Consider the following 15,659-nt stretch of genomic DNA (forward strand, 5'->3'; position numbering starts at 1 on the left):
CAATTATTCAATATTTTCATTATCAGTTATTTAGTATAATTCATATTCATGACAATCTATCATTACCATCATTCTTTGAATATTCTTTTTGTGCACTGTTTAATTAACTTAGTGGTTTGTCAGTCAGCTTATTCAATCAGAGTAATTTGGGGTTACAACTGCAATAGTAGTATACATCATTTCCCACATTAGAAAACTTTAGGGCCAACCTCATTTCCTATTTCATCCTCTTGTAATATTTCAGCATTGAAAGAACGATGACAATAAATATACGGGTATACAAAATGGCACCTAGGGTGATGCAATTTTCAGTGAATGTCTTTATATCTATTCCAAATAAGTACATATTTTAGAGTTTCACACACGGTTCACCCTAGAAAGCTTTCTAGCAGGAAAGTGATGATATAATACTTCATTAATCAATTCTGATATATACTTTTGTCACAGTTTGCTAAATAATCACTTTGCTGCTTAAGCTTCTTTTGTGGTCTAAGTTCATATGATCACATCATCTTGTTTGAAAGATGCTAATAGGATATTGATAGCCATTCTACAAGTCCTTATGTATTTCTCTCACAACAGCCACTTCCTAGCAGCTAGCTTTGACTTGGACAAAAAGTCTTTATACATTGTAGTGTGATACCCACAAAGAATGGTTAATTTCTATGTCAGTCTCAAAACGTGTGCAAATTATCACATTATACCAGCAAAATATAAAATTCTGCAAGGATACTAATTTATTGTGAAAATTCTGCAGCCTTGTTCATTCATTTTTGTTCCATGATGATAGAGTTAAGCACTAATCACTTGGACATTATTTCTTGAAAATACACTGCCATACTCAAAAGGAAACTAACAAAATCAAAGGATTTTCAGACAGATGCCATTGCAAATGAAGAAGCACAAGGTCATCTTCCTGATGACTTAATGAACTTGGCAATGAAGAATCCTATTGTGTCATTATCACATGACACACTGTCCACACATGTTTCTGTCATGCTAGAGGAGGGCCAGAAGCGCTGGACTTTGTGTCGGTCATCCTGGCTCAAATCAGCAATCGGAAGGCCATGACCTCCTATATGAGGCTCCTGTTTGGACAGACAGAGTAAGGAAAACTAGTGAACACACACACACACAAGTTTACATACAACATAACACGTAAAACATCATTCATAATCTACTAAGCATCATTCTATTATTGTATGTCAGCAATATCTAAGTACACAAATAGAGATGTAAAAATAAAGGTTTTACTTGCCTACGTTAGGTCATGGATGTGAAGACACACGTATTCACAACCAAACTTACACGAGTGCATGAGTGATATTACAGTCCGAACTCTCCTATCCGGACATGTCGGGACCGGCGCTCATCCGGATAAGGGATTTGCCCGGATATGGGAGACTCGATGCTTATTACATGCAGCTGCCAACCAAATGGTAGCTATTCATGTAACCTATTGCATGTAGAGTACACTGGGGTGATTTGCGGGCAGTGAATGTTTGGATGCATTTTATTTAGATAAAAATTAAGATGTGGATTTATGTTAATCATATTTGGTTTAATACATCTAATTCATATAGGTTTAAGTGGAGTTTTGTTTGAGTTTGAAATCCCACATGATTATTTGATTGGAAAAAAAAAGAAGAAGCAAAGATGACATCCGAATAATAGAGAGATCCGGATAAGGGGAGGCCGGATAGGAGAGGTCAGACTGTATTTTGAATAGGCTGTTGGTTGGTTGATTGATTGGGGTAGATCATGAGCAACCTCATCTGTCACCTTCAGCATCATCTTTGCTCATGCTCTCCTGAAATAATAGCACCATCTTCAAAAGGCATTGGTCCCGTGAGCAAAATGCATGCATCAGCATCCTTATGACTCACTGTGCAACCATATCAAGGGGCATTCACATTTCTACAGCCACTAGAAATTTTATTGGGATCTACATTTGCTTGTGAGGGGCTACTTACTCTAAACTCAAAATCTGATTGAATTACACCTAGAAGCATTCACAGGAAACTCAAGACAGAGATAACATCTGTGCAGAAGGCTTATCCATGATAAATTTGCAACAAAGCATTTCCTTGCAATTTTTTCCATGCTCAAATCCCACCAACACAATAAGCCAATATCTTTTTTCAAATATTGGTAACCAGTAGCCAATAGCTGCAATGGGACATTGCAAGACTTTATATAGACATAATGAACTGACACATGACATCTGTGACTGTACATATGAACAATTAAACATAACATTAAATAAAAGAAAACAAAGCGAAACAAAAAACTGGCACTATATACACCTCTTTGATTTTTACTTTCTGGGGTCAAATGGGTGTAAATGTTTTTGCTTTGTGAGCTCAGTAAATTCATTGACCAGTTTTCTGTCGAGATTTATCAAACCCATAAAAATGAGAAAATTTGAGATGGGCCATTTTGACAAACAATGGAATTTTGAGAGTTTTTAAGAAGCTTTTCTTGGATTTTTCCAATGCAACACAAATTACAAGAGAACACTCACTAGCAATCTTGTAATTTACCATTTTGTATTTGGCACTCATGTGGGTTGTGCTACAAATTTGGAAAAGCAATATCTCTTGAGGTTTTAATTCACACAACATCTGACATGTCTGCATGTATTACAAGACAGAAAGGAAAATACACGAGGAGGGGTGTAGAGGGGAGACTGTATAAAAGGCGATAAGCCTTCAATATGGATACTCTGCTTACCTGCAAAACTAGTCTCATTTCAGGATGATTCTTCAATGCCCATGCCACCAAACCTTCATTCTCTTCCAAAGTGATCGTGCAGGTGCTGTACACCAGGGTTCCTTCGTCTTTGAGAAGCTGCACAGCCTAGACAGAGCATTAACAGGCTTTCAATACTTTTTGCCAGAGTGAATATCCCATCAATTCAGCCACACAGCTTCACTAATTTTTCAAACCACTGGTGTGATCAGTTTACAATACAACTTTTTTTGGTACAAACAATTCTTGGTGCAGTTCTGCCTTGTGTAATGGGGATGTTTGAAACAAAGCCTCTAATATCATGTATTAGATCATATTCCATCTTCATATCTTTAGAATGCTATCCTTGCATGGTCATCAACGTCATCATGATCAAATAAGTCATCTAGTGATCTGTCTACATGATAGCGATTATTTCAGCTATCTCCCATACAATACAGAGGTTAAAGAATAACTGACAGAAAACCCTAATGCTGAAAGTGTCTTCCTTATTTGGTACAATTTTTGAAAAAAAAAAATCGTAGAGTTATTCAAACTAATGAAATCTTGCATCAAGTTGTTTTTATCATAATTGACTGACAAATTGTCCTACACTGATGTACAATACTAGTAAGCCATACTTATTCGGAGTTCCAGTAGTAGCCATGATAAAGATATGACGCCTGTCTACTAATCAAGTGATCATTGGTTCGAGGAAAACTTGTGTATATGTATGCCCATATTTTTTTTTTTCATCATGGCTACTACTAAAACACTGAATACTGTATACGCCGAATATTTCGTGAGGTTTTTATTTTCGCGAATTTCGCGAGTCGGGTGCTATTCGCGAAAATATTGACTCTGATCCCGATGACGATGTGACGTACGCATGTACATTTCTCCGTTGAGTACAGGACTCCACGATCGCGAATTTAACCACTTGCAAAATCGTCGGAAATTCCCGATTCACGAAAATTTAGACTCGCGAAATATATGGCGTATACAGTAATTGGTGCCAATTTTACTCGATCGAGGGCAATTTGTCAATCAGTTGCAAATCAGAAACTTTTCATAATCAAAGTGTCTCTATGCACTTACTGTGCTGAATAGTTGTCGTTGGTAGGAAGGATAAGATTTCAGCTCCTTCAGACTCATTTTGTTATAGACTTGAGGGCGCTGTCCAAGTCCACTGCAGGGGGCATCCAGCAAGATTCTATCAAAGGTCATTGGAGCGAACGGGGGCTGCCAAATGTCTTGAAGGACAATGAGAATTGTGAAAATGTGTCTTCCCATTTTAAACTGTCTATAAAATCAATGAAACAATTTTAAGCTTCATGCTCTCTATAGGTCAAATTCCATATCAGTTTAAAATATTTAGTGACACCACAACTTGTTACTTTTTAGCTTTTCAAGCGTCATATTCAAAAGGGTTTTCATTCAACATAGAAAAAAATTTAATTCTCAGAAGAATTAACAATTTCAAATGAGTGTAAAATAGAAAATTACTACAGTAAAATTGGAAATTTTTGTACATTTCGTGCGACCAGAAAATAAAAACACGCAAACATTTTGCACATCATAGTGTCTCAATTCCATGGAATTAAAAACATGCAAAATTCACCTCACCCAGCTGAGCGAAAAATTTCTCACACGAAAATAACCACTCTTACAGTACATCAAATAATGTATAAAAACAAGTGTGTTACACAAATTAAACTTACTGAAATTTGTTTGCTGTATTTTGCCATTTTCCCCCTCCATTAATAACCTCTTGACCTGTCATCCTGTTTCATGATTTGATTTTAATGTCTTGTTTTAGACGGTTTGACACTTTCACTGATCTCCCACACAGCGTTAAGCCTGTATTGTAGTTCAGACCCCACAATAAGACCAACTCAAAGAGTCTTTTGATTCTCTTACCTTCCACTGCTGTAGGAACCACACTGTTGGTTGATGCATTGGCAGCCTTTCTTCCATCAAAGCAAAAAGCCTTGATACATGTCAGACCCAGGCTGCTTGCATTCTCCTTAATTTTGCTGATTTTGGCCGAGGCCTTGTCAAGGGCCACCACAGTTCCCTCATCTTTCATGAGGGTTGCTATATGAGTTGTCTTGCCACCTGAGGAAAGAGAATACAACCACAAACCTTGCACAAATTAGCAACAGTAATTTTCTGTGAGAGCAGCAAAAGGAATGGAAATCTTATGAAAACTGAACATGAGTTCTTCACACATGCATAAAGTCAACAGCAAAACAGACTTTCCATTTTTCAACTAATTAGAAGCAGAATTCTAGTTTCTCTGACAAGGGAAGGGCCTACAGCATTTTGAAACAGAGAACCATAGTCCTTTATAGGTACACATGGACTTTGTAGTCATTTAGAGAAAATAACATCAGCTCATATGAATTGACATTAAGATCCTGTCACCTGGAAAAAGCTTGACTGTTTTAAAAGACACAAGGGCCTGAAGCTTTGTAAAAGCATGCATTCTTAAATGTGAGAACCGTTTCCATTTTGTTTCACTTTTCATGATTTGATGGAAATCCAGCCAATGCTTTTGGTTCAGTCTGGGAAGGGGGGGGGGGGCAAAAGCAGAAGACACAACAAATCCAATGCTCTGGCAACTGGCACAAAAAGGCCAAACACAGATACACTTGACAAAATGACAGTTCCCAATTTTTGGGTGTTTGATTGGTGAAAAAAAAAAATTAGAAGCAGTTCTTGCTGTGGAAATCAATCGTAAACAAAAAGTATTGCACTTTAATAGAGAGTAGATACATATGTATGCCAACATCATCACCAGTAAATACTGATCAACACATGCATTACATTCATATCTGTGAACACACAACACAACATTGATCATATTGAGATGCTCATATTTGCTTAGACACCATACCTGGGGCAGCACACATATCCAGGACAGCTTCACCAGGCCTAGGGGAGAGGACATGGCCAGCCACTATTGAGGGCAGGTTCTGCAGAAAGATCTGGCCTGGGAGAACTCCATTCAGGCTGGGACAGTCAAAAACAGGTTCAGTCATCACCACTGCTGTTCCACTGCGCAGAGGGAGGAAAGATGAATGCAGGGGTCAAGGGTCAGAGTTCATCTTGCCAGTTGTCTCTTTTGTTTTTATCTGAAAAGGACTGTACACCTTTCACATATTTCTGTAGCTTCAAAAGCATGTTCAGGTTTGTCCTAATTTACAGTACAATTTACAGGTTTAGATATTTGGACATAATATTACAATAAAACAACCCCCCAAAATGGTCAAGACTGTTGGTCAACAACACCTATGGTTTTTCAGTATAATGAGTAAATTTGCAAAACTAACTATCTCTGGAGTAGTGTACAAACCTAGGTGTTGCTGTTGCCACAAAGATATCATGCCTGCTCATTACTGCAGTGCCATTGCCCAGGAACATCCTGTCGCCATCAAATCTAGTAGTCAGTCCACGGCGACACAGTCCCTTGACATCTGAGTACACAGCCACTTTGTCTCCTCTGTTCATTGCTAAATGTAGACCAGAGAAAATGAATAGGGGTCATTGAAGATGGAAGGAACTTTAGCCATTCAAAACATCAGACACTCTCCAGCACAATGTTCATACATGACACCACTGGCACACCCTATAAAAGAAAGAATTACAGGGCACCATCTCAGGGTAGAAGCATGCAATGAACTCATACATACAATGCACTTACAAGCTTATGTTGTAGCTACGAGAAAACATTGCACAATATTAAATGGGTTAGTCAAATACTGGTTAGTGATTGGCTAAACACAGTCACGTGATGGAGGCACATTGGTTATGTTCGCCCATGGGCAGAACATTTTTGTAATGTTCTCCCATAGGAAAACATTTTCATGTAACAAATGACAAATGATACCAAACGATTGAATACCAACCCATAACAGATGACGGTATTTGACTAACCCATATGATATAACAGATGATGACTTTTGTTGTCGGGAACATGTACGAAACGTTCCACCCTCAGGGTTTGAAATGCTATTTCGGGAGGCTATAAGTCCCTCGACTTCGTCTTTGGACTTATAACCTCCCTCAATAGCATTTCAAACCCTTCAGGTGGAACATTTGGTATGTTCCCTCCCCCGCCAGTCATCATCTACTAGTATATATTATCTATCATCAGTTACTTGCCCTTTGTGTTACTCCCGAATAATTTTCCCATCTTGCTCTCTACCCCCTCCCTCCCATCCCCCAAACCCCCTAAGAAAAAAAAAAAAAAGTTTCTTAAGACTTTGATCATCCACCTTTCATGTTTTTCTTCTATATATTTGGAACGGAAGGGCATGTGGTAATGCATTATTTGTCAGCAAACCTGCAAACATTTCCCTCATGTAGCATGCTAGATTTTTTGCTTTATAAAAGAAATGATATAGCTTGTGTTTGTATCACTTCAATGCACTGTACATAACAAGAGGTTTGTACTTCAACGTACCCACTGGAGCTGCCATGACCCCAGGAGCAAATATCTCTGCCCCTCTGAGCACTGCCATGCCACACAACAGGTCAACAATGACTTCCTTGTCCACTGGGGCTACCTCTGAACTGTCTCGACATGCACTTGGTATTATCAGAACATCAGGCAGGACAGGGTGAGGAATAATCTCAGGAACAGGACAAATTTTCTGCTCATATTGCTGCAAATGTAAATTTAAAGAAAAAAAAAGTCACATCTCCAGTTCATATCCCGCTTAATCCAATGTTACAACTTTTCCATTACTCTCTTAACAGTCAAAAATTCTCGAGGAGCTGTGTGTTTATAGTATACACTGAAGCTTAAATTATAGACTGTAACAAGCATGCGGAGCTTCAAAATGATGTCAAAATGCACAATGCGTTACGTCATTGCAAAACACAAAAGCCCCCAGTAAAGAACAGCATGACACAGTCGTTCTCATTGCTAGAAACCAATGACCATGACAGGGGACATGCTTACCTTGTCAATGCACTTTTGAAGATTCTGTTGAACATCTTCTCTGCAGTGATGCAGATCATTAACCCGGAGCACAGTGAAGGCTGGAGGAATGCTGAGAGTCTGGAGAAGGCTGTTGAACACAGAACCTGTGACGCTGACATCCTGGCTTGCTACTCCATCACTGCCAGTAGGCTGAAGAGACAAAAAAAAAAAAAAATGTTCATAATGTGGAATGAGTGGAACGAGTGTGGAATGGGGAAGACATGAAAAGAAGAAGGGGAAAAAAAGGATAGGGAGGAGTTAGAGAATACAATGCACTGCTCCCCCTTTACTCATGGCTTGATTTGCAATGATAAGTTGGAAAACAAGACCAATATTACACTAAAATATTTGTATATGGCAACATTTCACAGATATTTCCTTGACTACTAAAAAATGTGACACACATTAATGTCACTGCAGAAATAACTGTAAGTGTTGATGGATCTCTGTAGCCAATGTATTATAGCTTTCAGGAAATATCATTTCCAACTTGACACCACAACTGTACATATCATATGTAGCATAATATATAATACTTTAAAGTTACCCGAAGAGAAGTAACCTCTGCCACTTTGAATACCCAGTACACAGAAATGCAAATAATAAGTTTAACATCTTGTACTTCTAAAGGGTCATTACAACCAACAGTATTTTACACTTTGACAGTTTGGAATTTCAATATGCTTTGAATAGCTTGTCAGTAGGCCTGAAAAATCAAACACACATATGCACGCAAACAAATACATACACGTTTGGGTTGGTGCGTGTGCGTATGTATGTTCATGTGTGTTTAGAAACTGCATTTCTCAACTGATTATGGCCTATGTGAGTGGGATTTCATAGAATTTCAGTGACAAAATATGATTCAAACATGCATAAATATTAACTATGACGAGGTGCGGGTCACTCAACTATAAATTTGAGGTAAAATGTGAATTTACATACATTTTTACATATTTAATACCATACCTGTATACAGGTATGGTATTACCGGACAGCATGGTAATTCCAGACATGCACATTTTTGCGTACTAATGACATTCTGTATGCGCGAGACTTCGTAGATTAGCCTCACAGAACTTTGTGTGGACCGAAATCGCAAAAAACGTGACATAAAAATGTAAAAACACAAAGAAATTCACATTTTACCTCAAATTCATTGTTGAGTGACCCGCACGTCATCATAGTTACCGGGTAATATCTATGCATGTTTGAATCACATTTCGGGACTGAAATTCTATTCCACTCACATACAGGAAAAATGCTGAAGATTCCAATAGAACCACAAGTTCACTGATCGATATCGGAAATTTGCAGCTATCGTCCTCAAACGCGAACGATGAGGAATAGTTGAGCACTAAGGAAGGGGCCTGCAACTCGTCACCCACGCATGCAGCTCCCATAGACAAAGCACGTAAAATAGAAGTTGTCCATTTCTCACAAGATTTATTGCGTGAACTGTTTGAAATGTTCAAGATAGACATTTTACTGTCTACAAAATTTGAGCGCCATTTGCTCGGTAAGAATGTGTACGGTGATTCGTGGGATGAATTGTGATTCTGGTGCAACTGCAAGGACAAGGTGCGAAAGACCTTGAATTTTCCATTACGAAAATCGTGTCCGGAATTACAATGCTATTTTGCACCGCGCAAAAAGACAACTTTTTTAAGAGTGTAGACTATGTTTGAAGCATATTTTCTAAAAAATGGAGCAAACAATTGACATAAGTTGGCTGAATTCACCATAAAACAAAATATGGATTGTCAAAGTGTTGTATTACTTTCGAATCCTTGTGATCTTCTACTGAACAATTTTCTTAAATCCAAAAGAGTTTCAAATTTTTGTTACCCATACTTTGTAAAGAATCATAAAACCACACTTTCAGAGACAGACCATCAAGTAAAATGGGAAACTGATTTACTGTTGAACTTACAAGATTCTTTGTTATGGAAGTCTCGATTTTCTTTGATCTATAGATCATCGATAGAGAACAGAATTCGTAATTTTCAATTTAAGTTCGTACATAGAAAAATCGCTACTCAATACTATCTATGTAAAATAGGTATCAGTGAGTCTGCACTTTGTAATTTTTGTGACTCTCATCCACAGACATTATTACATTTATTTCTGAAATGTACCCATGTGTCATCCTTCTGGTATGAAGTATTTCTTTGGCTCAAAGCTAAAAATGTCTGCAATGTTATGTTCACAGATGAAGAAATCTGTTTTGGAACTTTGCATGTTGGAAGGGGACATTTCGTGAATACAATTATCTATTATGCAAAATATTTTATATTTTCTTGTAAAATCAAAAATATCATTCCAACTCTAAATCCGTTTCTGTTTTCTATGAAGCATTTGGAAAATACAGAACGCATCATAGCTATGAAAAAGAATCGTCTAGATTTTCATGTGAGCAAATGGCAAGCTCTTATACCATAGTTTTCTATGTTATACATGTATGTTTTTTCCATAATGTACTATTCATTATTTTGCATGTATTTGGTATATGAAGCAGCATGTGAATTGGGAAAATAAAGTTGGAAAAAAAAAAAAAAAAAAAGTTGGCTGAATTCGTAATTTCCAGAAGTCTGTGAATAAGTGGTGTTATTTTTAGCCGAAATTTCATCCTCTGAGTACGGAAAAAAAGCGTCCGGTGATACGATCTACTCTCCTATACCTCTAACAACTACGTTACACAGGGTGGTCCACAACTTGAAATTTTAGCATGTTGCAAGCTCAGAATCTGAGAATATTGCAGAAATTGAATATGCGCGGAGCGCACACGATGAGTACGTAGTACGCAATATTTTGCTGCTTATCTCTCTTTGTGCTGCTTACATTCAATGTTCTCTCTCATGTTTTGCACACAAATATCTAAAGTACCTGGTAGTTTGATGTCTCTTATGTTATGCACATGTTTTGCACATTATTGAATACTTTTACTTTGAGCTTGTTGCAAATTCTTAAGGATGTTGCATAGCATGTTGCTGGCTTTTTAGGATGTTGCACAAGAATTTTAGCATGTTGCAGCGACATGCTAAAATCCCTCGTGGACCACCCTGGTTACAGATATTGAGGGCGGTGATTAAGCTCCGTCGGTAGCGCGTCTGCCTCCAGATAATATTCAAAGGACTCGGGTTAGATCTCCGAGTCTCATTAAATTTAAACAGTGTTGTGTGTAATCACAGCCTTTCAATTCCATGCCCATGGAATCCCATCATGCTAATATTACATGTAATTGTTGTTAGTGGGACTTCAGAAATATTTCCTGCTCGAGTGAGTTGGCAGCCTAACTAACATATTAAAGTAGTGTTGCATGTGCAGCTGGAATTTCTAGAACACAACAAATATGTTAACGAATGGGACTGGCTTACAATTGCATCGACAGACATAACACCGAAGATGTCACTTGTCTGTCGTGATCTATTACATGATTCTGGATACACATCAGATTATTTGTTACCTTGTTTTCAAGCGTTCCCCTGAGATGATTACCAATATCATGCTTAAATTCGGTCTTCCGGCCAAAACTCGTTCGGTAGTTCATGGTGCGATGACCAAACACGCGAGCATACATCGACAAACGCATAGCACTCACCTCCCTGGACTGTGCGATGCGTGTAGTGTGTGTGTTGTCGTCTGCATAAAACACCTTCGCCTAGTTTGTGCGAAAGCGTGCCTCTTTCACCGACCACGTATCATGTACCACACACACACACACAGTTGTAAACGGTTATCTGTGCTAGCCTTCATGTCGAAGAAATGTCTTGAACTTCTACTTTTGTGTGTATTAAAGATACTGTTTAAGACATTTCAATTTGCCTTCATTTTTCTGTTAAAAAAATAAAAAGGAGAGAGTAATCCCCCTTTTCACATATTCGACAATATAAGAGCAGATTGTTCTATGAATCTACAATTTTTCAAGTTCGTGTCTGAAAAGAGAATAGGCAATATGGGTGTCAACTTTTATCCAATCATAACCCGTCGAGAAATTTTGGCGCGAAAAGCAAAATTGGCGCAGGAAGACCAATTGAAAGAGTGGCATGATATTTCATGTACGCAGAATCTGTGCTCACTCTAGTTTATACCATGTGCTGTGTGACGTGATAAGGCGATGTCATCACATCACAACTTTTTCATGCATAATATATTTGTTTGTATGTAGGCCTATGCGTGTATGCAGACCTATCATATAATACCATCTCTAGATCCGCATTAGCTGAAGTGGGAGTGATACCCCACCTCGTGATCTGTGCCCAGTAGTGTCCACAGTAAAAATATGGCATATTACATTATGACCACACGTGGTGTCAAACCTCTTTTCAAATTCATTGAGGAATGCTGGCATAAATCTAGCGATTAGTGGAAAATTATGATCATAAGGTACATTTCGACAGTGCAGCTAATAATAATATATATGCTACACTGTACTGCACTGCAATAGGAGAGTGAGAGTATGTATCAACAGAGAAAATATATGTGATAATTATTCTCTGTTACAAAAATGCGGAAGACATTTACGAAAAAAAGGGGTATGATTTAGAATGATGAATGGAGGACATGATTGTTAGATGCACATTAATGGAGTTTGATAAAAAAAGAACGGTCAATCTGTTTATTGAATCCACATATATCTGAGATTATTTCCCCCTTAAGCAGCATAATGGACCATTTCTATCCCTCTTCCTGATATATAAAGGGACTACCGTGACACAGCGATGAAGACGGCAGATTCTCAATGGTGCAGGTCACTGGTTTGAATCCACTGATGGCAACGGTTGTACCTTATTCCGGGATCTTATTTTAAACAATAGTCTATACTCCTTCTGAGTGCAAGGGACTTAAACCGTTCGTCCAGTATAATAGCTTGCTCATAAGCATTTAAGTGCTTTCTTAATCATCATATATATACACAAGTAATCCAACCAAACAAGGAGACGCAAGCTCTGTCACTGTTATACTCCGTCCGAATCTCTTGCACTCTAAAAAAAGCATATAATAAATCCAACATTTTAGATTCTGTCACTCCTCGAACCTTTTGTAAATGTTAAATTTAACACTCGAAATGTTGGATTAGCCGATTTTTTTTTTTTTTTTTTAGCTAAATGGTAAATCCAACATTCTGAGTGTCATGTTGAACATTTACACACGGTTCGAGGAGTGACGACATTTAGAATGTTGAATTTTACTAGCATTCCATTTTTTAGAATGTGCCCAATCGTCCGCGCATCCATAGTCAAAGTACACTTCGTGATTATCGTAATTGTTTGTCTGAACAGACTGTGGCTAACGTCTGTGTTTGGCTTTGTGTGCTTCCACATAATTACTTTCATACTAGGATAAAGAGATCTGAATTGAATTGAATTAATCCCTCTTTTATTTCTCTTTTTTTCAGGACAACAACCGAATGAAACACATAACTGGATAAAAAGAATATAAAAATCATCAATATTCAATTCGAAATAAATGAAGATAATCATACCATGGCAAATATTCGCTTTTATCGTCGTCATTATACAGTGTCAGATAAACTGCAAATCTTGGTAAGCTGCTTGGTTTAGTTTTATTTATGTTTTTTCTCTAAGTACTGTGACAACTTAACACAAAGTATGTAAAAATGTGAAAGATACAAATCAATATACGAATTGTAAATTTCATAACAACACTGTCCCTGATAACATAATATCTATAGGGAAAATAGCGACATTGCTTTCCATGCAACTTTTTTTTTTCAAATAGAAACACTAAAATGTAATGACAGTTGCACTTTTCAACATCTATTTTTATGCAGAAATACACGTTGAACCAACACCTTTCGGTGTTAAATGACCTCTTAATCCCTAATTCCAACATTCATTCCTACCCAGCTCTCATTTTGACTGATTATCATTTCAAAAACCCTATTCGATTCAGTTCAATTCATTTTTTTCATTCTTCTTTTTCTAACAAGACATAAGACAGAATAAATCAGGAATTATATCATAAACGTGTATACATTCGACTTTGCAAAGGATAAATGATACAGATAAAGATATATGCATGCATTATACTGGCAAAAAAATACAGTCATGCTTCAGTTGAGAGAAAAAAAATGAGAGGTCCACTAAATAGCAATATTGTATATTGTGAACCGCTCAAAGAAAATCCTTATGAAATACCTATTTGCAAAATTAATACTGAGCACAAATATAATTTAAGCCAAGACGGAACAAAACAGGAGAAACACAACAACAACAATGACACGACTTGACAGAATAGATGGAAAGAATGGAAGGAAAAAAAGAAAAAAGAGATCATTGTCTGAGCAAAAAAACAAAACAAAACAACAAAAAAAAACGATAACAAATCTTTGAAACATCATGTGGAATTCATGGAATACTTTGTAAGCTGGGTGCATGTAACGATAACAAGTGGGTTTTTTTTAGGATAAAAGTAAAGTATAACTACTTTAGTTAATGAAATGTTCTAGACATTGGGTTCGTCATGTCTGCTTGATTTCCGGGCTAAAACGATTTTGGGTAATTCACGAGGTGATATAGTAACTATTATGTCGAACGGCAAGTTTCTGTATATGTGAATACCGAGATTTCCGAGTCTAAGCGGTGCTCACTGATAATTTTCATGACTACATCAGAGCCACAATAGCTTAAGCATCATGAACACTACTTGAAGAACACAGTCTTATAGATAGATCTTATTCATTAAGACTAAATTAAAAAGCATATAGATAGAAAAATGCTTTGGAAGTGACACCGCACTTAATCAAAAGAAACACTCCTCACATTATCGTTTACAATTTACAAGGAGAATCTCTACAGTTCCGGCAACCGATGAATATCTACACTGTGGTAAGCACAACTATAGTCGTCGATGGTGGCAGCATTGCCTTTTCCCCTCGCACATCTTGTGTATTTGTCATTTACTACTGCAATGTTGACAATCACGTGCTTCATTTGCTTGTTGTTACTTTCATCTTTGATATGCTGAATCTTCCAAATTTCTTCATGAAAAACGGAATTGAATTAGTTTAAAAAGTATATGTGTTCTTATTTCTTGCAACGATTTCTCTGTGAAATAATAAAATACAGGGTGATACAATACAATTTTTACAGCGCGAAATACCGATGATGTTCGTTATTCCATCTGAATCACATAAATTCCGTGTACCGATTCGTTCGTCCGAAATAAAAAATTTGAGGAGTTATTCAAAAGGTTCGTTAAAAGGTTCGGACTGGCGAACCTTATTTCATGTTGGGACCATTGAACCTTCGAAATATTGAAATGCCAACAGCAAAGAACATACCCAGTGATAATTTGTTTGCTTTTACTTGAACAGTAGGCTTATAATGAAATGTACTTACCTCAAAACAAACAGCATTCAAGCATGTAGATATTAAAGTATCGTAATAAAGGTGTCACAATATATGTACACACACACACACACACACACACACACACACACACACACGCACACCCTTTTTTATTTTTCAGTAATCTTTATTTGATTTGTGTAATTTCACTATAACAACATTCATCTTGAATGTGTAAACACAATGTACAAACAGCACACACAGACACAAAACAAACAAAACAAAACAAAACAAAACAAACAAACAAACAAACAAACAAACAAACAAACAAGCTAACAAACAAACAACCTATAGAATTAAGTGGCCAGACAAAGTTTATGTGCCTGTATAATGCCATGGCATCGTTGTTACGGCAATTAGAATAAAAATCGAATCATTATGAATTCAATGAAAATCGCAGATCGTGCGACAGGATTTGTACGAAAGTTTCAGGTTAAGGTCAGATATCGATTGTAAGTGAATGTATGACTTGTTTTGGATAACATATCATAATCCGATCATCTCCCTGATAAAGAAATAGTCTTATTATACATACAAGGGAGAGTTTCAACGTTATATGCTACGAG

At 37.1% G+C, this 15,659-nt stretch overlaps 2 protein-coding genes across 2 annotated transcripts; both read right to left on the reverse strand.

The window, feature by feature from the left end:
• Positions 1 to 908: 908 nt before the first annotated feature.
• Positions 909 to 6,243, reverse strand: LOC139719582 (tRNA (cytosine(72)-C(5))-methyltransferase NSUN6-like). Its single transcript, XM_071630994.1, has 6 exons — positions 6,089 to 6,243; positions 5,630 to 5,790; positions 4,651 to 4,848; positions 3,829 to 3,983; positions 2,734 to 2,859; positions 909 to 1,088 (listed from the first exon to the last, which is right to left on the reverse strand). The coding sequence occupies exons 1-6, from the start codon at positions 6,241 to 6,243 to the stop codon at positions 909 to 911; spliced, it is 975 nt and encodes a 324-aa protein (XP_071487095.1).
• A 70-nt stretch (positions 6,244 to 6,313) lies between these two features.
• LOC139719583 (tRNA (cytosine(72)-C(5))-methyltransferase NSUN6-like) lies at positions 6,314 to 11,303 on the reverse strand. Its single transcript, XM_071630995.1, has 4 exons — positions 11,187 to 11,303; positions 7,700 to 7,870; positions 7,203 to 7,400; positions 6,314 to 6,361 (listed from the first exon to the last, which is right to left on the reverse strand). The coding sequence occupies exons 1-4, from the start codon at positions 11,298 to 11,300 to the stop codon at positions 6,314 to 6,316; spliced, it is 531 nt and encodes a 176-aa protein (XP_071487096.1). The 5' UTR covers positions 11,301 to 11,303.
• Positions 11,304 to 15,659: the final 4,356 nt, after the last annotated feature.

Source organism: Diadema antillarum, unplaced genomic scaffold (assembly GCF_040938485.1).
Source record: "Diadema antillarum isolate AM-2024a unplaced genomic scaffold, OU_Dant_1.0 scf00000112, whole genome shotgun sequence".
Lineage (NCBI taxonomy): Eukaryota > Metazoa > Echinodermata > Echinoidea > Diadematoida > Diadematidae > Diadema > Diadema antillarum.